Here is a 25,114-nt window from a genome sequence, read left to right as displayed (position 1 = left end):
ATGTCTAGCGAAAAAGCTGTCATGCGGGGGTAACTGTCTAGCGAGGCACCACTGTGGGTAGTAAAGCTGTTACTTTACATACTGAAGATTCCACATTCAACAACTGACATAACCAGCTAAAGTCTACAGAGGCTCCTGCATGAAATCCTGATGACTGATTGCTAGTTAATGCAGGTATTATTCAAGGTAGAACCCTCACCATCTCCAGGTAGGACTGGGAAACTCCTCTTTCCAAAATCTTGGATACCTGCTGCCACCCAGAGTTGACAATATTGGGCTAGATGGACAAATAGTCTTGAGTCAATATAAGGCTGCTTCCCACAGCCCTACTGAAACAACTTGGTAAATGTTGTATATTGTTATTATGTGCCATCAAGTTGCTTCCAATTTATGGCAACCTAATGGATCAGCAAGCTCCACAGGATCCTATTGCCAACAGCTCTATGGAGCTCTTGCAAACTAAAGGCGGTGGCTTCCTTTATTGAGTCAATTCATCTCTTATTTGGCTGTCCTCTTTTTCTGCTGCCTTCAACTTTCCCCAGCATGATTGACCCTTGGAGTGAGTCCCGCCTTCGCATGATGTACCCCAAATACAATGGCCACAATTTAATCCCTTTTCCTTCTTGGGAGAGTCCAGGCTTGCTTTGATCAGTTCCTACTTTCATATGAATGCCATTTTACCTTGCTATTGCTTTCTTTTGTCCGTTGAAAGCAACAACTGTCCTAATGGCTGACAAGATTTCTTCTGCCACAGCACCCGCCTTTGCGTAAGCCGTCAGCTCTTTAGATGTCAACACTGACAGGAGCTGATAAAGCAACACAATTAGAGTCAGTTTATAGAACTACCAATAAAGGGGGATAATTATTTTACATGGTAAGACATCAAAAGTTTACTTTCTTGACATATTCTAATTCTAGTCTTGATAGCTAATTACTTTTATCCATTCTTATAATTACCTACAATACAAGATCCTAAATGAAACATCCATGCTAAATTCTTTAACATACAAACTACAAACAAACCCATGCTATCGGTAAAGCTATAGGACCTCTTAAACATGTTGTAGCTCAGGATCGCAGTGTGTCTTAAACTTGTCCCAGTTTTAACAAAATTAGAAATTAAATGACAACAAGTGCTGAGAACACCATAGCAAATTAATGGAGAGCTGTAGGAAAATGAAATATTATCAGACCAGTTCTAAACCTTCCCATACCTAGTGGGTAGTATCTTATTGGTGTTGGTGTAACTTGCCTAATGGCAAATTAATGAGGTGCCAGGGTGTGTCTCAATCATGTGCCTGGTGATGTGCACAGGTGCACAACCAAGATGCACCTCATTATCTCATCAGTTAGCTGCAATTTGATTTCATGGTTTGCGTAAACCTTATGCAAACAGCAATAGGATTGTGGACTATAGCTTTCAGAACTCCAAAAATATAAGACATACCAATTCACATTAGATATATCAGACTCAAATTAGAAGATTATTACATATTTATCCATCCTCCCCACTGAATTCCAATTTTAAAAACAGCACAGAGAATCTCCCGATAGTGTGAGGTGTTCAAGAGTGGAGGGATTTGCTTTGCTACAGAAAGGGAAAGACTTTTCTTTGTTAAAGGTTTTTAAGTAGAGACTGGATTACTGCCTCTTCTGGATTCAGCAGCAGTGAATTCCCTAAAGTGGCAAGGGAGTAATTACATTTTCTCTCAAGTTTGACTCAATGATTCAGTAATTTCTAATTCTACCAACTTACATAGGACCAGACACCACCGGATATAACCAGAAGAGGGCTCACAGACAGTATCACCAGGGTCAGTTTCCATCCATACACAAATCCTATGATAATGCCCGTCACAAATGTGGAAAAATGCTGAATGGTTATACTGATTTTGTCTCCAATGCCTCCATGAATGGTATTAATATCACTGCAATCAGAAAGAATGGAAAAACTGTGAATTGTCGCCCCTCCTGTTTTTGAATTGCATACTTTTCTGGTGTAATATATTAAGAGAACGCTCAGAGTGCTGAAGAATTGGAATTTAAGGAACTACCAGATAGATCAGTGATTTATGCATCTGGCTGTGGAGCCAAAGGTTGGGAGTTTGATTCCCCACTGTGCCTCCTTGACAGGGGCTGGACTCTTAACCACAGGGCTGCTTCCAGCTCTGCAGTTCTAAGGTGATGATGACGACGACAATCTGAGGAGAAACCAGAGGGACCAATACCTAAAACTTAAACAGCTGGGATCAAGAACACTTCCCTTCTATGAATGGTCCTATTTCTCCTGGCTGGCACAAACTACTATATGTCCTCTAGGACTGCCAAATTTCGGAAATGAGCCATGGAAAAGGCAGAACTTATTCTGTGCTTCATAAGTTCTTCAAGTTAATCTCACATCTTGATTTTTTTTTTTGAGAATTGCATTATATTTTATTGCTTTTGTTTTACTGTTTTATGCCTTTTATGCTTGCTTATATGTACTTGCATGGGATGCCAAATGCTATTTTATGATTGGTTTAATCTATGTTCTTGCATATAGCCTGGCCAACTACAAAACAATAATGTATTTGTATTATTATTACTGTTCGACTGATTAATTGATTGACTGTGAAGCTAAAAATCCTCATAAACCTCTTAGATGTTGGAGATTTTTATGTATGTATGTATGTATGTATGTATGTATGTATGTATGTATGTATTTTATTTATTTATTTATTTATTTATTTATTTATTTATTTATTTATTTATTTAACTTATAGGCTGCCCACTCTACCCAAAGGTCTCTGGGCGGCTTACAACAATTAAAATACAATAAAAGATAAAATGATTAAAATACAATTAAAATTGCCATCTTAGTCTGTTTTCTTAAAGGTCCAGACCTTCAAGGATAATAAAAAGAGGAAGAAATAGTCCTACTTCTTTACTTTGTGTCCACTGTTTGAGGGACACAAGAACTCTGCACTGCCATGACTGTACATGGATCAGTTGTCACACAATTCCACAATGGAAGGACCACTCCTTCCCATTGAAACACAGGGAGGAGGAATGGGCTAAAGCCAGCAGCATACATGGTCTCTTTCATCACGGCTGGGAGCCATTTTTCAGATTTGCTGGTAGTCAAAGGGCATTATTCCCAAGGGAGTGGGGCTAAAGAGGAAGGGATATAGCCAAAGAAAGTATTTAACATGCATATTTAAAACTGTGTTACTGAAAAAGGCCCCTTGTGACCTCCAACAGCCAATTTAAAAAAACAACTCAGAACTAGTATCAGGATTTTGCAGCAGGGGTGCCCCTAGGGGTGCTGGTTGTTGTTGTTGTTTAGTCGTTTAGTCATGTCCTATTCTTTTTTTTTTTAATTTTATTTTCAAAACTATTGGGTAATGGGGGAGGAATACAAAAGGCAAAGGGCAGTGGGGGGGATGGAAAGAGGGTTTTGAGAATAAGAAAACATCAAATGCATAATCATTCAATCTTTCATATCAAGTATATAAACATCTAATCTATTCATGTTTCAATAAAGGTTCATCTTTCTTCTTCTTCTTTTTCTTCTTCTTCTTTTGACTGTTTTGTCTATGTATTAACCTCTTTAGCTTTCAACTTATACAGTACGTGTAATACAGCTTAAATCTATGTTATTCCCACAGCATCAGAACACCAAGGCCAATTGTGAAATATATCCCCTCTTTCACCCTCCTTTTTTCTTGAGAATACATTCGACAGACTCAAAATAATATAAATTCTGCTCTCCCCTCCCCTTTCCTCCCTGTGCTTGTTTTGTTTCTGCGACTCTTTTTTCTTCCATATTTTAAAAGGGGGAACAATATCATTCAAAGTTTGCTTTTCAACCTCAATTTTCCTATCTGCTATCGCTACATCGTTTACTGGGTGGCCCTCCATTCCTTGTATATTATCTGATATCTTCATCAATACAGCCGGTTCTGAGATCTCTTTTTGGTGTAATTTAACCTCCGCTACCTTCCCTCCCCTAACGCCTCCAATCACGTCTTCCATCTGGTCAATATAATAATTTACCTGCATGAATTTTTGCAACAGTGACATCTGAAAAGAGGTTTTCCAGTCTAGCCACCGATCTGTAATTTTCTCAGGGGAAGGTTCCATTTTCTGTTTCCACTATTTTCACTTAAAATTCCCTCTCCCCTTTACCCAAATACACATCCAATATTTCTAATATTTCACCTTGCAACTATACAATATTAGCAATAAGATAGCAGGTACATTCAAGTAAGAGATGGAATCTAAAACATGAATCTCTCAAGTGTCTTTGTAGTCCAGTCCTTTTCCACGTCGCTGATAACTTTCAGACCGGTTGCTTCTTCTTTTCCCTTCTTTTCTCTTCTCCAAGTTTGTTTTAACATTCACCCGGCAAGACTCTATTATTAGAAAGTCATTTGTCAAGATCCCAGTTCAGTTCAAACCACATGGCCCCCAGTTCACAGCTCACAGTCCGTTCTTCTCCCTTTTACTTCCAGAGGCTTCCTTCTCCTCCCCCAAAAAGGGAGGTCCAGCAATCAGGGTCCCAGCAAATATATTATCCACGGAAAGCAGAGTCCCACACAGTCTAAAAATATATATCCAAAGAGGAAAAGGGTCCAAAGTGAACAGCTTGCAACAGAATTAATTTTTTCAAAGCCTGTCAGTTGATTCTTCAAGAGTTATTTTTCCTCCTTTAATGGAGACATGAGCTATTTCTGCCTGGCTGTTCCTTTAGAAATGACTCGACCTTCAGCTTGAGTAAAAGCTGGTATGCTAGGAATGCCGCTCCTTATCTCATTTGGTCATAAATTTGCACACAATCACTTGTTCTTCATTTAATGAGGTTTTTCATAGAACAAGGGCTTCCACTTACTTTGATGTATACTTTCGCCGTGCTTCTGTTTTCTTATTCTCGGCGAGCGGAGCTGTCTTTGGCTAGCTGCCAAAAATGGCGGCCCGTCTCCGGCCTGTGCTGATGTGAATTTCCAGAAGAAAGAAAAATCGAGTTGCTGCCCAATCTTCTAACTTCTGTGGCTCACCAACTGCTGCAGAAGGGTCTCTCCTGACTCTTCCTTGGCTTCCCCCGTTTCTGGGAGGGTCCCAGACCGAAGTGGTTCTAGCTTTTCCTGGGAGCTATTCCCAAGAGCTGCTAGCTTCACCAAGACGAAGCTCCTCCTCCAGTCATGTCCTATTCTTCATGACCCCATGGACCACAGCATGCCAGGCCTCCTGTCTTCCACTGCCTCCCGGAGTTGGGTCAAATTCATGTTGGTAGCTTTGATGACACTGTCCAACCATCTCATCCTCTGTCGTCCCCTCCCCTTCCCTTCACATTTTCCTAACATTAGGGTCTTTTCCAGGGAGTCTTCTCTTCTCATGAGATGGCCAAAATATTGGAGCCTCAGCTTCAGGATCTGCCCTTCCAGTGAGCACTCGGGGTTGATTTCCTTTAGAATGGATAGGTTCATTCTCCTTGCAGACCAGGGGACTCTCAAGAGCCTCCTCCACAATTCAAAGGCATCAATTCTTCGGCGGTCAGCTTTCTTTATAGTCCAGCTCTCACTTCCATATATCACTACAGGAAAAACCATAGCTTTGACTAGGCATCCTTTCGTTGGCAAGGTGATATCTCTGCTTTTTAAGATGCTGTCAAGGTTTGTCATTGCTTTCCTCCCAAGAAGCAGGCGTCTTTTAATTTCGTGGCTGCTGTCACCATCTGCAGTGATGGAGCCCAAGAAAGTAAAATCTGTCAATACCTCCATATCTTCCCCTTCTATTTGCCAGGAGGTGATGGGACCAGTGGTCATGATCTTAGTTTTTTTGATGTTGAGTTTCAGACAGTTTTTTTGCACTTTCCTCTTTCACCCTCATTAAGAGGTTCTTTAATTCCTCCTCACTTTTTGCCATCAAAGTGGTATCATCTGCATATCGGAGGTTGTTGATATTTCTTCCGGCAATCTTAATTTTGGTTTGGGATTCCTCCAGTCCAGCCTTTCGCATGATGTATTCTGCATATAAATTGAATAAGCCGGGGGGCAATATACAGCATTGTTGTACTGCTTCCCCAATTTTGAACCAATCAGTTGTTCCATATCCAGTTCTAACTGTTGCTTCCTGTCCCACGTCTAAGCATTTCCAGTTCTTTAAGGACTTGCCATAGTTTGCTGTGGTTCATACAGTCAAAGGCTTTTGCACAGTCAATGAAGCAGAAGTAGATATTTTTCTGGAACTCTCTGGCTTTCTCCATAACCCAGTGCATGTTAGCAATTTGGTCTCTGGTTCCTCTTCCCCTTCGAAATCCAGCTTGTACTTCTGGGAGTTCTCGTTCTACATACTGCTGAAGCCTACCTTGCACGATTTTGAGCATAACCTTGCTAGCATGTGAACATTATCCCACCCCACCCCCAGAAAGCATAAGGGTCTTATCAAACAATATATTTTGTAAAAGAAATAAATTGGGGGGGGGCAGGGGGCAGATATCTCAGAGGGCACAAAAATGGTTCTGGAGGCTGCATACTGTCACCCTAGCCTGGAGTGTTACAACCAAACTGGAGTAAATAATAATCCAATATTAATCTTAGAACAGCAGAGGTGCAAGGGACCATTGAATCCAGCCCTGCCAAGGAGGCACTGTGGGGAATTGAACACCCAACCTCTCCTAAACCACTGAGCTATCCAGCATGCAACGTACATAAAAGTCAAACACAACTCAAAACGTTGCAATACTATATTAGAGTGGATAACAGCATATGCTGCCAGCTATAAGAAGTTTTATATGTACAGTGGTGCCTCGCTTACCGATCGCTCCATTGAGCAATGAAATCGCTTTGCGATGCTGTTTTTGCGATCACAAAAGCAATCGCTTTGCGATGTTTCCTATGGGGAAAAATCGTTTTGTGATGATCGCGCGGAAGGGATCACCGCAAAGCGCCCATTTTTAACAGCTGATCAGTGGTTCCAAAATGGCTGCCGCAAAAACAAAATGGCCGCTGCTATTTTGCCTCGCTCTAGAGGCACCCAAACTGGCTGCCGCTATGGAGGAATTTCGCTTAAGGTTAGTTTCTAAGCCCATAGGAACGTATTAAACACATTTTAATACGTTCCTATGGGCTTTTTTACATCGCTTAGCAATTAAATTACTTGGCAACGTTTTTCCTGGAACGGATTAACGTTTCTAAGTGAGGCACCACTGTATATGTATACAGTTTAAATCTCTGGAAGTTACTACTGAATGGAACACAAACAAAATATGGCTCACTAACGGTCAAAATAGATATTAAAACTAATGCTCATTCCCTCCAGCAACAAATAAATCACAAGATATGGATTGGAGGAAAATTGTGTACTATGACAAACAAATGCCTTTCATTGTCAAAGGGAACACTGCTTCTAAATACATACAGCCATTTGGTAGGATGTCAGATAGCTCCATGGACACAAGACACTGCTGTTTAATAAGGAACGAGGAATGTACATTGCCCAATTTGCTGGATCAGGTCAATAAACACTTAAGCATGGTGATCTGGTCACCTTCCAAGTGATCCTCCCCTACTTCCCCAAATTATAACTTTAACCAATAATGCCTTACTCAGTCAATCTAGTGTTGAGTGTTCCAATCTGGGTGGTATCAAACCAGGCCATCTCTTGGTGGAGCACAGCAAAAAAGAACTTGTTACGTATTCTTGCAGTTTGTCTTGTAGAAGCGACCACAAAGGCCCAGATGTGAATAAAGCCAAACACCAGTACGCCAAAGCCAATCCCAACAAAGTAGTAAGCATGTCTGTCAAAGACATTAAAAGGCAACCAGATATTATCATGTCAGATCTGACCAAAAGAGACAGTGCACAAGTGAAGACAAGTGAAGAGACTGCCCCCTTCAGGCAGAATTTTACACTGCAAAAGGAAGTACATTTGCAGTTTTTTAAATACAGTACAGTATTTACTAATGTTTGCATATACAACTCTAATCAGACTCAAACTTTATTTTCAGTTCCTTCCCATTACTGAGTAAATGCAAAATCTCAGAGGGTCAAGGATTACTCATGAGTAAGTCCCATTTAGTTCCTCAAAAGAAGGGTTATTATTTATTTACATGAGATGCAAAATATTTCACAGCATCTCAAAAGAAGTCTGAATATCCTAGCATATATGCCCACCTTTTGGGACAGAGAAGTGCACTTACTCAGCACTCAGATTGCTCAATTTTATATATATAAAAAGCAAACACAATCAAACATATTATATGAAAACACTATAAAAGCATTATATGAAAAATACCATCATTATTATGCCAAAGTCATTCAATAAAAGAAGTCTAATTTAAATTAGTGAAAAGTCATTTATAAAAAGCGAAAATCATCATTTTGATTGAGATACATAAAACCTCAGTTACACTTGCAAAAATATGTTGTCGTTGTTGTTTTTTTGCTATAGCCAAGTGATATAATTCATTCATCAGAACCGTCTCTTACCATTAATCTGCCTTGCCAGCATAAGATTTCTTAGTTATGGGTGTCCATTTTCATGTTCTCTAAGCCTCTTCTACTGCTCCTGATTTTCCATCTGCATTTGTTCCCTTTTTATATGTGTTATATTTTAAAAAGTGGCTATAGCAGTCTAAGATAATCTCTTTAGATCATCTAAGTAGTGAAGTTACTTGAAAGGAATATAACAGCATTCAAGAGGGTTTTTTACCATTTGCTATAAGTAATGAGTTACCAATTAATTTTTATTTATGTTCTCTAGGTTGCCTATTTGCTGTGTATAGAAAGCATTTTTCTAGTGGCCAGAAGCTACCTTATCTTTTCCAATGTTATCACAGTCATCTTCTTTATCACAAATTCTTGACCATACAAACTTTAGATCCATCTCAAGCCATAATTACTGCAGTGGCTCTTGTGAAGAATAAGCTTATCAGTTTGGGCTCATATTCTTACAGAGCTACGGTATCTGAAGTAGATGAAAGAGACAACCTCCATTTAAGTATAAGCTGAATCAGGTTTCTATTTTTCCCCTTGACTAATAAAGCAAATACTAGGCATTGCTATAAACAATATATCTACCAAGGTGTTTTCATGTTGTAGCTAGTGTAACAGCAGCAAGCCTGGAAGAGGATTCATTTGAGCTCCTTTTGAGCAGTATACTCTCATTTATTCACACACTAACTCTTTAAAACAGTAATGAGATAGGCTCTTACATGCTCATTTGTCCTTCTATATCTGAAGCTGCTTCTGGACATGCTGAGCTGTTTGCTTCTGCACCACCTGTAAACAGATTGCATCAATAAATAATATCAGAAGATGTGTCACAGGACATTTCGGTAGTGCCACTGTAGCTTTTTTATATGGTCCTCCAACAAAGCATTCTGTTTAACCTTGTTTAAGTGGCTACTCCCTTTCTACCTTTCAGACCCGATCTCTTCTAGGCCTAGCCTACTCTCTCCTGCACCTTGAACTAAATCCAAATGTTTGTTCCAACTAGAACAGACTCACTGAATCAATACAACTTGTGTAGGCGTCGACTGAACAAGGTTCATTCATTCAGTGGATCTACCCAAGTTACAAAGGGACGTGGTGGTGCTGCGGGCTAAACCGCAGAAGCCTGTGCTGCAGGGTCAGAAGACCAAGCAGTTGTAAGATCGAATCTACATGATGGAGTGAGCGCCCGTCGCTTGTCCCAGCTCCCACCAACCTAGCGGTTCGAAAGCATGCAAATGCAAGTAGATCAATAGGGACCACCTCGGTGAGAAGGTAACAGCGTTCCGTGTTTAAGTCGCACTGGCCATGTGACCACGGAAGATTGTCTTCGGACAAAACGCTGGCTCTATGGCTTGGAAATGGGGATGAGCACCACTCCCTAGAGTCGAACACGACTGGACAAAAATTGTCAAGGGGAACCTTTACCTTTACCCAAGTTACAACTAACAATTGCACTTAGTCTTCAGAGTAAGCAAAGAATATCCTTCCAGATATTGTTGGGTTATTAGAACTCCCATAGGTCCTCACAGCATAGCCAAGCGTGGTGAATGGTGGATGTTACAATCCAACAATATACTTTGTGTACTACTGATATAGCCAGTTCAGTGTATCAGTAAAACCATACTGAGTTCAACACTAAGCACTGTACATTAGTTTAATGTAATGATACTCGCATTTTAGAGAGAACTCTACTAGAGTAGAGTTAGTAGGCCAGAACTCTACTAGTGTTCATATAATAAGCTTGTATAACTTGTTGCAGCTAACTGATGATGCCAAGCACTTCTTGTATTATTTTAAAGAAACCCTTAAAGAAATCACTCCTAAGTTTACAATTCTGTATTCACTACAGGGATCTTCTTAATTGGGCAAAGCAATAACAGCTGATCACTCACCTAGATTTCAGGAAAGCATGTGGTGATATTTACCTGTAGTTTCATTTTGGGAGGTTCCCACAAAGCTGTTTGTCATTTGTCCAAAAACAATGATCAGAAGTGGCTGTCCAGTTCCAGTTATAGCAGCTGAGATAGCCCCTATGATCATTAAAATGACATCTAGTCCATCTGCAAAACTAAACTAGATTAACAATGGAAGGAAAAGAGGGGAAATAGAATGAAATTATGGCAGAATAAGAACACAGAGCAAAACACATTCCCTTTGATTTAAAATATCTAATTCTCAAAACGTTTGGTTGCACAAGAGGGTCAGTATGAGAATTGAGTTCTATTTATAAAGAGTAAAGAACTATTCATAAAGAGTAAAGAGTCTTCTTTTAGACCAGATGGGCGGGGTATAAATCAAATAAATAAATAAAACTAATTAGAACAGCTTTTGCCAACATTATTCCCTGAAATGTAGTATAAGGGAAGTCTCACAATGGGACTTATGGGTTAGACAACTTCATATTTTATTCCAGGGAGTCTTCCAAAGAAACTCTGGAACTTTAATACATGAGCTTTATTTCAACCTCCCTAAATCTGTTGCTGTCTATATATAGTGGATTATCACAACCACCATTTCTAGTGCTTGTAGTCTGACATAAATGGAGAAGTTGCATGATGAAAATTCCAATACATGTTGCCAAGTCTCTGGATAACTCAGTGGTTTAGATATCTGGCCTTGGAGCCAGAGGTTCTGAGTTCAATTCGCCACTGTGCCTCCTTGACAGGAGCTGGACACAATGATCTATAGAGTACCATCCAGCTCTGAAGTTCTAAGATGATGCTGATGCTATGCATCTTGATGTGACAACCTTAGTCTGAGACATTGCCAATAGGAAGTTCTTTGCCATGGTCATACACATATGATTTCTGCATGTATTACATGTATCAGGATGATATAAAGAGCCATCTGGAATTTTATATGCTACATCTAAAGCTTTGGAATGAGGAATGAAGGCAATATGGTATCTGTGACTGCCCAATGGAAGACAATTCCATGGCTTCCAAAATTGGCTGATGTGACCAATTTTCCATTTGGTAACCATGGCCAGCTAGATTCTGGGCTTAAGTTAGTCTGTTTCTCAGAACTGTTTCTTAATTAATGTGCATGAAAGCATTTACATATCATTTTTTTTTTAATATGACAGGCTGTTTCCATGCCACCTATTATAATTACTTCTTGTTTTCCTTTTCCAAACGTAATACATGCCACAAAAGTCTGGGGCTCTTTGGAAGCGTTAATCCAATTTATGTATTGTTGGATCAACCTCAGGACAACAGGCTCACACTCACATAATTTCTTCCCTGCTCCCAAAGGAGTTTGTAATAAGTGGCCACAGAGAAAAGCAGGTTATCTGGTCTCTGTTGGCTTGAATTTTGAGAATGTTAGGCTCTTTTATTTTCTATTTAAAGGGTTCAGGAGAAATTCTGCAGTCAACAAACCACAGTGTCTCCAACTAGACGCATTAGAACTGTAGAAGGGTAATGCTAAATTGGACAAATTGCATCCTACCATTATAAACTGAAATGGGGACAGGGTAGGGAGAGGCGGTTCATATTTAGGCACTACACTTCATATTTAGAAAATAGCTTAACAGACTGATTTGAAACTTGGTTCACGCCTACATTGGGATAGAAACACAAGAACTGGCTTATTTATAGGAATTAAAACTTTCATCAGTGACCATCAACAATTTGATAGTCACTGTCTGTTTCTCACATACTTTTCTATGTTTAAACTATAACAGCCAGTTTCTCTGTACAGCAACTTTCAAGAAGCAGTACATTGTTTAAGTTCAGGAGGAAGGTCTCCCATATTCCCTAGTAGCTGTGTAATAACTTTGTAGTTTTATCAAAAGTGAATTTTGACTTGGTTTAAGCTACAGAGTGCACAAGGTCCTTCCCTGGGCATGTTCAGTAGCAAACCGTTGACTGTCAAGTGAATCAAGTGAGGGAGTAGAATGGGAGAATGTGTGGCTGGCTGCCGAGAAGAGGGGAGAAAATGCAAGGCGGAAGAAAGTTATGTCCATTAAAATCTCTCCTTTTGTCTCTCTCACACAGTTACCTGATTCGTGTGGGGCTAAATTAGATTACTTTCAAGATCCCTTCCAACTCTCATTCTGTGTGGATTTTATTGGCTTCCAGTTGACTTCCCTGTAACATGGAATGGTAGCTTCATTTGCATAGTTTCCATGTGTTTATTCCTAAAATTCACCACTCTGCCACTGATAGCCACCTAGTTCCCAGGAAGTGGTGAAGCTAGGAGAAGCATGGCACTGCATACTCTATGTTAAGGATACTGCCCAAGCACCAGATCTGTGGCCCTTGGCAGCTGCAATTCCTGACATTTGTGAGCTTGAACGAACAGGAACTAAAAGATTTTTATTAACTGAATTTTCTCTATGCTGTGAGGGAGAACATGGATGAACTGCATAAACCTGAAGGCTGCTTCTGATCTCATAGGCCTAATTTCAGCTACTTGTCTCAACTAAGGTAGATCTGCTGAGCAGAAAGTCAACATTTATGAGAATCCCTTTTAATCAATGGGTCTATTGTAGTAGGAAGCAATTGGATTTAGGCCACAATAGTGGTATATGGAGTTCCATTAAGGAAACCATGGCCTTCAGTTTGCAAGTTCTTAACAAGACTGCTAATTATAGGATTTGTTGGATGTCACTAATTCATAGGGTTGCCATAAGTCAGAAGTGACCTGATGACACACAACAGAAACAAATTAATCAGTGAGGGGGAAATAAGATTTGAACAAACTCTCCCCTAGATGCCAAAGTAAAAGCAAACCAAGTTACACACTCACCAGTTCAAAAAACCCAACCATTGCTTTATTTTTTTCCTCTGGTTTTTCATTTTTCTTTCTAAAAAAGAATACAGAAAAGCAAATCAGCTGAGGTCATATGAAGCAAATTAGAAATACTGAAGTGCTTGAGAAAATCCTACTTTTTCTTGTTTTTCTTTAAATGACCATTTGGTACAGCTGTTTCATCAGGTTGGAAAGCAGCATTGTCATAGCCATTGCTCAAGAACTCTGCTGATAGAAAACAAGGCATGAATTAATACATCATGCTTTTGAGAAACCACTGGACTATCCATCCTCGTATACCAAAGTATCTGCTTATGTTGAAGTCATTCAAATAGACCTAGCCTCTTCACACTGCATACAACTCTACAATGCAAGAACAGGATGCCGAATAGCGAATCAAGTGCCTGCCTTTTAAACTATCTTAGATGAGAAAGTGTGCAAAAGCAATATAGAGATTATTCCCCATTTAATAGTGTTCCTATTAAAAACATGCACGATCACAATAATGACCTTAATCCTAAACATGTCGTATATCTATCTGAAAAAAGAAAAGAGAAGAAAAAGAGTAAAGCATATTTTATTTATTTAACTTATATGCCGCCCACACTACCCAAAGGTCTCTGGGCAGCTTGAGTGTGAATTTTCCAACATGTATTGTGTGCTGCTAAGACGCTAGAATGTTCATAGTCAGTACAGAGTCTTATAATGAGCAAGTACTCATCATGACCATTTCTATGACTATACTCTCGAAAAAGGTCCAAAAATCACCGGTCATCAGTGTTGACTCCCAAAGAGCTCTCTTTTTGTAAGTTACATGTTCTTCTATAAGTCTTCCATAAAACTGCGGCTGTTTCTTCTTCCTCTTCTCCCTCTCTTTTCTACTAGAGGTTAAATGTCGTAACTATTGACTTTAGGTGTGGCAGCTCCTATCTATGAAGTTGTGATAAATCCAAACTAGTCTGTAAGGGTTTTTTTAACCAACAGGTTCTTCTTCTTCCAGTACTCTCGCCCTCCAACACACACACACACACACCAATTATTTTGTGTGTGAGCAGCTGCAGCAAACTCTACTTTTTGTTGCTCCTTACATGGCCAAAGTAATGGATTGTCATTGCCCTTTCAAGACAAAATTCTTAGTATTGTACTAAGGAAAGTTCACCAATGTATTTGTTGGGACCATCTATTTCCTATCCAGCTACTATCAGGGCTGCAGTGAAGCTGAGAGGGAACAGGGGAGCGTGAGAGGATGAGGAATAGATGATGGTGTCATCCTGGGGTGCTTCAGGTCTGCCAGCCCTTGACCCACTGCTTAGAGCTCTTCATCATTTGTCCACCTAATCTGTTAATGAAATGATAGTAGAACGAAACCACTCTTCCTGTGGGGCTCTGACTTTCATCATTTGGAACATGGATGGTTTCCCATAACTCCCCACCCAAATAAGCAACATTACAAAGCCATTACAAAGCATGATAGATGAAAAAGAGCAGAGTAGATTGAAAAATATTGTCTGTGACACATTAGGTAACCTCAATATTCATGCTTTCAAATCTCAAATGCCTTTTTATCCATAGTTGTGTGAAAATCTGACATAATGGATAAGAAGCAATCCAAGACCGTTCTAATGATTGTTTGTAAAATTACTGTTAGCCACTTCAGTGAATTGTAGAAGAATCTGCATACACAAATGTACCATGATAGATACAGTGGCTATATGCAATTTCTCAGCTGTCAACCAAAAGCAGAACAGCTTTCAGTGTTTGGAGGGGGTTATCACAATAAATATTATTACACAAAGGTATGCAAAGGAAAAGAGAAATACCCTTAAATTTTAGATATAATTTTTTAAAATATTAAAATGTCATAATCTACCTGGTCCGGAGTGTTCATTCACTGTGTAACTTTTGAAATGACCCTTCATCGTTCTGTTCTACAGTACAGTTAGAATGGATGTGTAAATAATATTTATCAAAAATCTGCATTAAAAGAGAAAAGAGCAAAGCCATCTTACTCAGAAAATATTCTCATTTTAATATTTTTTATTAAACATGTTCATTTGATCACATTTATCTTCCTTATTCATCTCTTGGATGTAATGTCCTCATGTTAGGATAAACATTGCTGACTAAAAGTAATGAAACAGTTTACGAGTTAAAACAGATGTTCAAAGTGGGGCCCTCCAAATGCCATTGGATGCAGCTTTCACTAGCCAGCCTCTATAACCTTGGACAAGCTGCATAGGCCTAGGGGGCCAAAAAAGAAGGGATGGATAAGTCACTTCTGAATGTTTAGCTGCCGTTGGCTGCATTAGCAAGTCCCAAATGCAATACATTGCAGATATCAAGTCTGGACATCAACAAGTTCCTTTCCTAGGAGAGAAGGAACTTTTCTCTTTATACTTGTGAAACCATGGAAAGGATCACCACAAACCAGAATGTTAAAATGGCATATGGTGGTTGTTGTAATCATTATCATTACCCTTACCCTTGTTATCGTTAACAGCTATGAAACCAAGAAACTCTTATGACACCATAGCCCACGATTGCCTTTGGGCAGAACTAATGTTTGTCAGCACTACCTCCTTGAACTGCATAGACACACAGAAAAAGAAGCAGTAGGGTGGATTTGATCTCAGTTCCTGGTTGGTGGTATCAAAATATTTTCAAAAGAATTAGAAGGTTCACACTGCCCTTGCAGTCCCCCAATACAAGGACAATATTAAGAGCTAAATAGACAGTTTGAGTGCTCAAACCCAGGCCTGAAACAAGACCGATACGGATCCAAATAACCAGCATCATGTAACAACCTTTAAAGTTGACCAGCTACCACTCACGTGAACACTTGGTTTAAAAAGGAGATCTGAAATTGACCAAAAGGTGGAGCATCCAAGGAAGGTTTTGTTAAAGACTATCTTATCAAACTTTTCCCTTCCATCAGCTGGAGAGGCCTCTGCACAGAATAATATAACCTTTAACCCCCATAAATTAAGGATTAAAAAGCAGGTGTCAAGGCACATTCATTCAAGCTGCTTGCACAACATCTTCAGGATGCAACAGCATCCATCAAAAACACTACACAGCACCAGTTGATGATGGCCTCATCATTAAACTTCAGTAACCTTAAACTGGTATCTAAGCAAAGTCAGAAGTGAACAATTTTATTCTTTTATCGGAAAATAGACAATACAGTTCTAATCAACTACAGCTATTTCTCTTTCCCAGTCAGTACCGATGCTGCATTGCCGAGAACCGAGGAGGACACAACTATCAGAAGCTCACATGTTTAGGACTTGGAAACGCAAGCCATATCAGCCATATCTTTCACCACTGGATAGCCACTGCCTTCTTGTGTGTATATACCTGGTGGAGGTTGGTGCCTATCACGATTAGTAATGCCGGATGATCAATGAAAGGGAAGCAAAAAAGAACAGTAGACAGGACTAACTAATTCTCATTTTGTTCCCTTTCTCCTCCCTTTCAACAGTACTACAGCATTCACCATCTAAGCAAACTGATCTGAGGAATATACATTAGTTCAATAGGCTTCATATTTTGTACTCCTTTTTTTTGTTATGGGAAAATTATGACCTCTAAAGTCCTTCGAGCCACGAGGCAGGAGGACACTGCTCCACTTCCCTGGTACACTCATTTCCATCGTTTGGAACTGAGTGCTAGGACCTCCGAACTTGGTATTTTGTTGGCTATGAGGGCGACTTTCGTTGAGAAACTGACCAAATGTGGGGACAGCTTCCACCAGGATGACTCCTTTCCCACTTGGGTAGGCCTCCTACTCTCATATCACCTCCGGTTTGATTAAGCAAGATACTTGCAATTCCCTCAACATTCTGGTCTTCATTCTTTCCAGATAAAATCAATAATAATGCAATAAAACAGAAGCATTAAGATCATATAGCTGGTGTAACTCAGTGGGTTGGAGCACCAGGAAACAGAAGTTCAAATTCCCACTATTTCTCTGGGAGAGGGGCCAGCAGAGATCACCCACAATGTGTATGGCTAGTGGAGCTAAGCACCCTGCTACCTATACTGCCTCACTATTTCAATTCATTAACATTATAATTTATCTACTGGTAATAACACCTTTTGTCCCAATCTGTTTTACAAATTCATTCTCCTCTGCCATGTTTCCCATTTATGGTGGGGTTTTAAAGGCTTGTCTCAGGTTGTGACTACACAAGGGTGGGGGCAGGGATATGCTTTGATCTTCTGTGATCTACTTTTTCAAAGAGGTTCCTTGCTTGTTTCCGTGGGTGAAATCAGTGTAGATATCCAAGTTTCTCACAAAAGACAGAGGGTGCAACTACACTGCCCTGTCTAAAAAACTCAAAAGTTGTCTCAGAGGATGTAATTGTACACATCATTTCCTGCCATATGTTCTTTGTGTCATTGTTCCCATCCTCATGGAACAGCACTGGTTTGATTTAGGGCAGGGGACCACTCTTTAACTCACTTTAAATAGACCTAGGCTGGCACTTTGATCCACCCATAGGTCTGTCCTGACTCCACCTGCATTTTGTCCTTCTCCATAACTATCTTGTCTGGAGTTTATGCTTTTCTGAATGTTTGCAGTGGGATTTTTGTTGTTGTTGTTCCTTTAAATTTGGAAGTATTTGTGTCCTCTTTTTTATTCTAAGTAGCATAGCGCTGCATCACTGTTGCAGATTGTGTATTTTTCAGTAACTTGTCTCTCATTTCCTTTGACAATCTGCTATTGACTATAGACCTTCCTCTGCATTAGGCTGGCATAGCTTGCAAATCCAACAATAAAGAAAGACAATACACACGTTCATGGACACACATGCACAGACACAAGACCAAAAAGAATGCAGAAAAAAAGAAAAGAACTAAGGTGGCAGAGTGCTTTTACAGAAAAGCTGAAGATGGAAGGCAAACCACATGTCAGTAACAAAATAGCAAAACTCCAATACCAATGTGATGCAGCACTAAAATTCAATGATATATATTTTTTAAAAAAATAAGGGAAGCAGTTCAGAAAGCATGCATAATGGCTAATTTACCCATAAGGCAGCATCCCGCATGGCACCAAGACATCAGCAGAAGGAACACCCCTGCACACAAAATACAGCGCAACCGTCCACATAACCAAAAACAGGTAAAAAAACCGGCATGATGTAGAGCTATTTAAAATAAACAACCTCCTGATGGATTTTTTTTTTTAAATCCTTGAGGAAAAGTGTAAGTTTCCCCCACACTTAACAATAACATCATGTAGTTGGGAAATTCTGAATCAGTTTGCATCATGCTAATCCCAGAGTGGTGTGGTGGCGCTGCGGGTTAAACCAAAGTTGTAAGATCAAATCCATGTGACGAAGTGAGCTCCCGTTGCTTGTCCCAGCTCCTACCAACCTAGCAGTTTGAAAGCTAGATAAATAGGCAGCACCACAGTGGGAAAATAACATCATTCCATGTCTAGTCGCACTGGCCATGTGACCACGGAAACTGTCTTCAGACAAACGCAGGCTCTATGGCTTGGAGACGGGGATGAGCACCGCGCCCTAGAGTCGGACACAACTGGACTAAATGTCAAGGGGAACCTTTACCTTTACTAATCCTAGAGTATTCACAGTCCATAATTTTCAGTCCGGTTGTCAACTAACCACTGGCACTTTTTAGTTTAGGAATGAAACAACAGATCTGGCAACTTGCTTACTAGCACTTTCCACTTCTTTTTTAAAAAAACATATTTTTCCAAAGTGGCTTAGTCACTGATAATGTTTCAGCACTAACTTTGGAATGCCTCTTTTTAAAAAAAGTTGCAGACAACAGTGTGCAATTAAGAACTGATACCTTACAAGTGCCTCTTTGTATCAGATCAGGTAATCACAGCAAATCAATTAATTTAATTTAATTAATACATTAATGGCTGTTCTAAATCCAGTGAAAACTGTGGAGTAAATGACTGGTGTAGATGTTCACTCACTCTTCCAATCTAGCTGAAAGTAAATGAGTGAGTGGCATGTACAGACATTAAAATGAAGGGAACCATCCTCTGAATTGGTGATGAGGGGACTCCTCATCCCAAGGGCAGAAATTTGTCAGATCAGAAAGTCTAATGCCTGAAACACACACACTCCAAAAGAGCAAAAAAATAGAGCTCTGTGTTTCACCAGCTGTCATTTATCTCTGAAAAGGGGTTAATTCCAAGACAATCCTATTTAGCCATATCAAAATTCACTTGGCTATCAAGGTATACTATTTTCACCAATGGAATAATTCCAGACAACATCAGCTATATTTCTCTACAGTACATTGCTTCTATGTTCTGTAAGCATAAAATGAAATCCAAAATATTGAATGCATGTAACCTTTTGAGAATCCAGTTCAATTACAATTCACCAGAGAAATTGTTCACCTGTGGAACTTTCAACAACCACACTTCCACCAAGTTTGTGACTGGGCACATCAATATGAACCTGGCCCTCAGCAGGAACATCAATAACCTGAATCCTCGGATGGACGGAATAGAAGAGACGAAACGGGACCCTACACTCTTCTTTATCTTAAATTTACAGACCCCTCTGCTTGGGCAGGAGTAGCCATGGGGCAACTCCACACGGATCTTGACGTTACTGAGAAATGCCGTCCGCTCACTCTTTAAAATGCAATGTTCAAACCTATGCTACGATCCTGTCTCTCGCAAACCCCACTGACTTCGGCAGCGCTTAACTTCCGAGGAAATACAAAAAGATTGCACGGCAGGCAAAATACAAACAGCTTGTACTGCAGGCAAACTCAATAAGGCTTTTAAGCAAGCCCCGCTAAACTCAATAAGACTTACATCCGAGTAGATACACCTGCATTGCAACCAGAGATGATAAGGCTTCCGTAGTCCTGTATATACTTTTGTCAAAAAAAAAACAAAAAAAAAACCCACAGAACTGATCAGAGATGCTTACTTCTGTGTAAGCATGCGAAGCATCGCGCTGTTGAATAAACCGCTATGTTGCGGTTTGTTTTCTCCCTACAAGCGTTTAAAGGTGGTGGCCACCGTCCTTTTTTTGCATCCGGCTACTCTTTTAGCAGTCGTGATCCTTATTCATTCCAGTTCACTTCCAGGAGTCCTTACCTGTAACCTTCTGGGGAGCTTATTCGCCACTTTAGCCTGGCACCCCCAAACTCGACTGTGGTTCTTCAGCAGCCACAGGGGGAAAAAAAGCGCAAATGCCTTCGCTCAGAAGATGGAGCGGAGCTTTTCAAGCGTCACCTCGTTTGCCTCCTCTGGAGGGAGGGCTCCGCGGAGCTGTTTAAAAAAAAAGACACGCCCTCGGAGAGGTCGGATCCTTCCCCGCGGGGTCAGGTTTCAGCCGGGCACGAAACGAAGGTAACTCTAGCCGGCGAAGGTAACTCAGCTGTAGCCGTCCCTAAACAGGAGGGAAGAAAGGAGACCTCCATAGCCCTTTGCCATGCCTGCTCGGAGGGGAGCCTCAAGTAGCTTTTCTTTCAAAATACTGTACATAACTGTCAAGAAAGGCATCTGAATGATTGAGATATTCAGGAACAATTGGGCCCTACAGCAACCAGGAATGCTGAAAATGTCGTTTGGTTTGGGTAGTAAACTCAGCCATAATTAAGTCTGCGCTGCAGGAGTCAAGGTGGCGGTTTGTCACCTTTTGGTATGTCTCTATCAGTTGCTGAGGAGATTCAGGATAGAGGGTGTCCTGGCAGGCGCACCCTGATAGCTCACTGAAGGCTGGATGGAAGAGGCTTTTAATCCTACCCAACACAACCTCTTTTTTTACATTCTTATTCCTGTTTGGGATCAGGCGTAACAGTTAATGAGTCCAACAGTTATCTAGGAAGAAAAGAACAATGGTGGCGTATGGGCAGCATCATTCTGAAGGAAGAAATAGGGTTATCTGCATCCAGGAGAAGAGCAGCAGGAAAAGAGGAAGATGAATGTGAGGTGGATTAACTCCCTAAAGGAGTGGTTCCAACCTTGGGTAAACAGTGTTCTTGGACTGCTACTCCCAGAAACCCCCAGCCAGCACAGCTAGTGGTAAAGGCTTTTGGGAGTTGTAGTCCCGGGTTACCCAACGTTGGGACCCTCTGCCTCAAGCAGTGGTCCCCAACCTTGGGCCTCCAGATGTTCTTGGACTTCAGCTCCCAGAAATCCTGGCCAGCAGAGGTGGTGGTGAAGGCTTCTGGGAGTTGTAGTCCAAGAACATCTGGAGGCCCAAGGTTGGGGACCATTGCCTTAAAGGAAGCCATAGGCTTGAGTTTGTAAGCGCTGAGCTGAGCTGGGCTGTTCAGGACAGGACATTTTGATGGCTGCTCATTCATAGGGTCACCATAATTCGAATATGACTTGATGGCACATAACAACAATAACAACAACATCTGCATCCAATACAGCAAGGGTGCTACATGATGGACTGCTCTGAATATAACCAATCAGAGGAGCTTTTCCATCGTATCCTCCCTATGGGGGTCTTGGGGTGAGAGGAAGAACAAGCTGGGAAGCATGGAAAAGGTAGAAGTGGAAGATGCTTCCTAAGAGGTAGCCATGTTAGCCTGTTTCAAGGAGAAGATGTCATTTGGACACCTCACTGTGAAACTGTGTAAACGAAACAGGCAGAATAAAAGTGGCACCATAAAAGCCTGGTCTGGAACTACCCCAATAATTATTCCTACATTGGAACAAGTTCTATATTCAGCCAATTAGCGACAGCTACAGTGGAGGTAGATTTCTGCATCACGTTGTCATTTTTGCCAGCCTCCTTGAAATAATTTACATCTGAAGGTCTGAGCCTGCCGTTTGTGGTGAACTATTAGAAATGGATCTGAGTTATTTTCTTTTAAAATCAGCATTAGAAACTCCAGGAAGAGACCCTCATTATTCATAATGATGCTTTGGTAGGAGCACTGAAAAAAACAACAGCTCAGTTCCCAAACTAATTTGGAGCCTGATAAATGGCACATAGTAGAGCTGAAATGAAATGTCACATATTAATTAATTTCTGGCTGCAATTATTTACCCTCATATGTGCAAATATGTCTCAGGCAGTTCTGTTGGTCTGGCTTTTGAGTAGAACTGTGAAGGTTGCACTGCCAGAAACCTCTGTTCTTTCTAAATTTAGCATGAAATTTCTATCCTTATATTCATAGTTTGTTAAATGTACTTTGAAATGCACCTTACAGCACAAACTTTTGCATGTTTACCAAGAAGCAGGGCTGGCCCTAGTATTTGGTGCAGTGAGGCAATCACCTAAAGTGACAGGATATTGGCAGTGGGGAAAAACATTGCATTTCTCACTCCACCTCTGCTACCCGGTCTGGGCTGCCAGAGACCATAGAGGAAGCAGAGATTACAGTACTACGAACAAGCCAGTGGCACCAGAAACTTTTTTCCCCACTTGAATCTCTGGCTCCGAGAGGGTCTTTGAAGCCAGTACATTACAGGTGAGATGGTCTGCAAGATCTTCCATGTTCCAGCATAGACAACCTTGCAAATCACCCCTCCCAAAGTACATTGGTTGCAAGGACTGCTTCAATGTCAGATATTCATGAAAAAGCCAACCTCGGGTGCTGCTGCCTCAGGTTTCTGTCACCACCACTACTACGACCTTCTTCTCCTACTGTGGCATTCACAAGATCCACCAGCAGCATTTTCTCACTGGATGCATTATGAGAGTTGAGGGATCATGCTGTGTGTGTGCATGGAGGTAGACGGTGGTGGTAACCCCGCATGATGAAGGCAGTGCTCCACTTATCACCCCTCCCCAGAAGTACATCCAACTCTTTTGTGTCTGGCTTATTTACCAGAAATTGAAGAGTCACTTATGTGGACAATGAGTAGGAGTGGTCGTATATGTTGTGTACCTTATGTCTATACGAAGAAGTATCATCAGTCCAAAATGCTTCAGCACATCAAATACCAAAATAACAGTCAGTCCTGGACTTTTTGTCCCCCTTTTTTTTGCTGGGGGTTGGACATGCCAGTTGTTCCAAAAAAAAAATTGCTACTATCTCCCAATGGGATGTAGTTTTAAAAGCATTACTCTATTTGCCTAGGAGCCCTATAGGGCTCAGGGAATGTGCAGTTTTTCATATGTTGTTGGAATACAGATCTCATCATTCTTCACCAATGATTACACTAATAGCTAGTGCTGATGGGAGCTGCAGTCCAACAATAGATAGCAGGCAATTGTTTCCCACTTCTAGTTTAAAGGCCCCCTGTAAGTCACCCCACAAAACACAATTGAAAGTATTTCAAGAACCAAATTCCTCATAGACCTGGCCCCTACATAGCTGGTGATTCATGTTGCATAGGGGATGAAAAAATAATTGAAACTGGAGGCATTCAAAAATAGAATGTACATGTACCACAAAGATAAGATCCATTTATTTATTTATTTCATACATTCCTATAAGGCCTGACTTAGCAATATGTACTACTCTGGGTGGTTTCCACACCTTGAACAACAAACCTAACATTAAATTAAATATTGAAAACCTAAAAACTACCCCCAAAACACTAAAGATAAGGGTTAGAATGAATGTAAAGGATGGCAGTAAGGACAGGTCCCACATACTTCCATATAAAGCTCTGTCTTGTGTATCTTTTTACATGAAGCAAATGAAAGGGCTGGACAGACCTCAGGAGGAAGCCTGTTTTACAATGATGGTGCCACAACCGAGGAGGCTTGATTTCTGCTAACAGTCTTCCAAACCTCCATAGGTGTGGTCACCTGCAATAACAAGGCTTGGGGAAACTGGCTAGGATGAGCATAAGTTCTTAGGGGAAAAATGAAAGGCTTGGTTTGTGATTACCAGAACCTTGAATCTGACTCGGTGAAGAAGCCAATGTAGGCCAGCTAGAACTGCAAAGTATGGTCAACCTTCTTTACACCTGCAATCAATCTAGCCACCACCTTCTGCACTTGCTGCAGTCTCTGAGTTAGCCTCAACAGCAGCCCCACATTGCAGTAGTCAATTGTTAAGATCACGAGCACATGAACCAATGTCCTTAGGGACTCCTCAGCCAAGTAAGGATGCATTTGGCCAATCAGCCTAAGAAGGCCATCCTGGACACAACAGATACCTGCTGTGAAAGGGCTGAGTCCAGGATCACCCACGAGCTCAATCCCAAATGGGGAGAGTAATTCAATCCAGCTCAGGTAGATGCCCCCAACCAGTCTAGAGCCTCTCCCAATAACAGGATCTCTGTCTTGTCTGGGTTCAATTTAAACTTATTGGCCTCAGTCCACTCTAGAACCAAGGCCAGACAATGCTCCAGCAGCTGGACAGCATCCACTGCAGAGGATGTAAAGGAGAGATAGAGGTCAAAATTCCCTCTAAGCTGTGTGTATCTGTGCTCACCCGGAACTCCATCGGAGTTGCACATGGGCAGCTGGCAGCCGGTTTATTTACTTCCCATTTTGAATGAAGCCCCATCCACCCCAATGCACATGGAACGAGGCTCCCACACAGTGGGACAGAAACTTGGAGAATGTTGATAGAGCTGCATGTCATCAGCATACCAGTGACAACGCACTCCAAATCTCTGTATGACATCTCCTGGCAGACTCACAGAGATGTTAAAGAGCATTTTTAAAGATCAGTTCCTAGTCTGTACGAAAGAAGTTTAGAATATCATACTCCAGGGTGCTTGGAAAGGGAAATTACACACCTAAGGCTACCATTCCAAGAAGCCTTGATTGCAACATAAGCAAAGTTTGATCTGACCTCTTCCTGGACAAACACATCTTCTTAGATTGTCATCTATGATCTCACAGGGAGTCTTTTTTTTTTTTTTTTTGGTAGAGGTTGCAGCATCCATTCCCTTCTCTGGTATCATATGCAGTAAGATTGGCACCATTTCTGAATTTTCAAAACCCATGTTATGACAC

At 40.9% G+C, this 25,114-nt stretch overlaps 1 protein-coding gene across 4 annotated transcripts in view; it reads right to left on the bottom strand.

The window, feature by feature from the left end:
* ABCB5 (ATP binding cassette subfamily B member 5) overlaps nucleotides 1-20,467 on the bottom strand; it is a 57,858-nt gene extending 37,391 nt beyond the window's left edge. The window contains exons 1-9 of one of the 4 annotated variants that reach the window (XM_073003281.2): nucleotides 20,332-20,467; nucleotides 15,100-15,203; nucleotides 13,367-13,457; nucleotides 13,227-13,284; nucleotides 10,400-10,547; nucleotides 9,194-9,260; nucleotides 7,586-7,777; nucleotides 1,757-1,928; nucleotides 682-806 (exon numbers count right to left, since the gene is read on the bottom strand). In XM_073003281.2, the coding sequence (XP_072859382.2) occupies nucleotides 682-806; nucleotides 1,757-1,928; nucleotides 7,586-7,777; nucleotides 9,194-9,260; nucleotides 10,400-10,547; nucleotides 13,227-13,284; nucleotides 13,367-13,457; nucleotides 15,100-15,148 (902 nt within the window). In that variant the 5' untranslated portion in view covers nucleotides 15,149-15,203; nucleotides 20,332-20,467. Of the gene's footprint in view, nucleotides 1-681; nucleotides 807-1,756; nucleotides 1,929-7,585; nucleotides 7,778-9,193; nucleotides 9,261-10,399; nucleotides 10,548-13,226; nucleotides 13,285-13,366; nucleotides 13,458-15,099; nucleotides 15,204-20,043; nucleotides 20,093-20,331 lie in introns of those variants that run through there. The other 3 variants (XM_073003285.2, XM_073003283.2, XM_073003286.2) reach the window with 3 other exon arrangements.
* Nucleotides 20,468-25,114: the final 4,647 nt, after the last annotated feature.

The sequence above is a fragment of the Pogona vitticeps genome, chromosome 6, assembly GCF_051106095.1.
Source record: "Pogona vitticeps strain Pit_001003342236 chromosome 6, PviZW2.1, whole genome shotgun sequence".
NCBI lineage: Eukaryota > Metazoa > Chordata > Lepidosauria > Squamata > Agamidae > Pogona > Pogona vitticeps.
The sequence above is the reverse complement of the archived record's forward strand: the minus strand, read 5'-3'. Positions and strand labels throughout refer to the sequence as shown.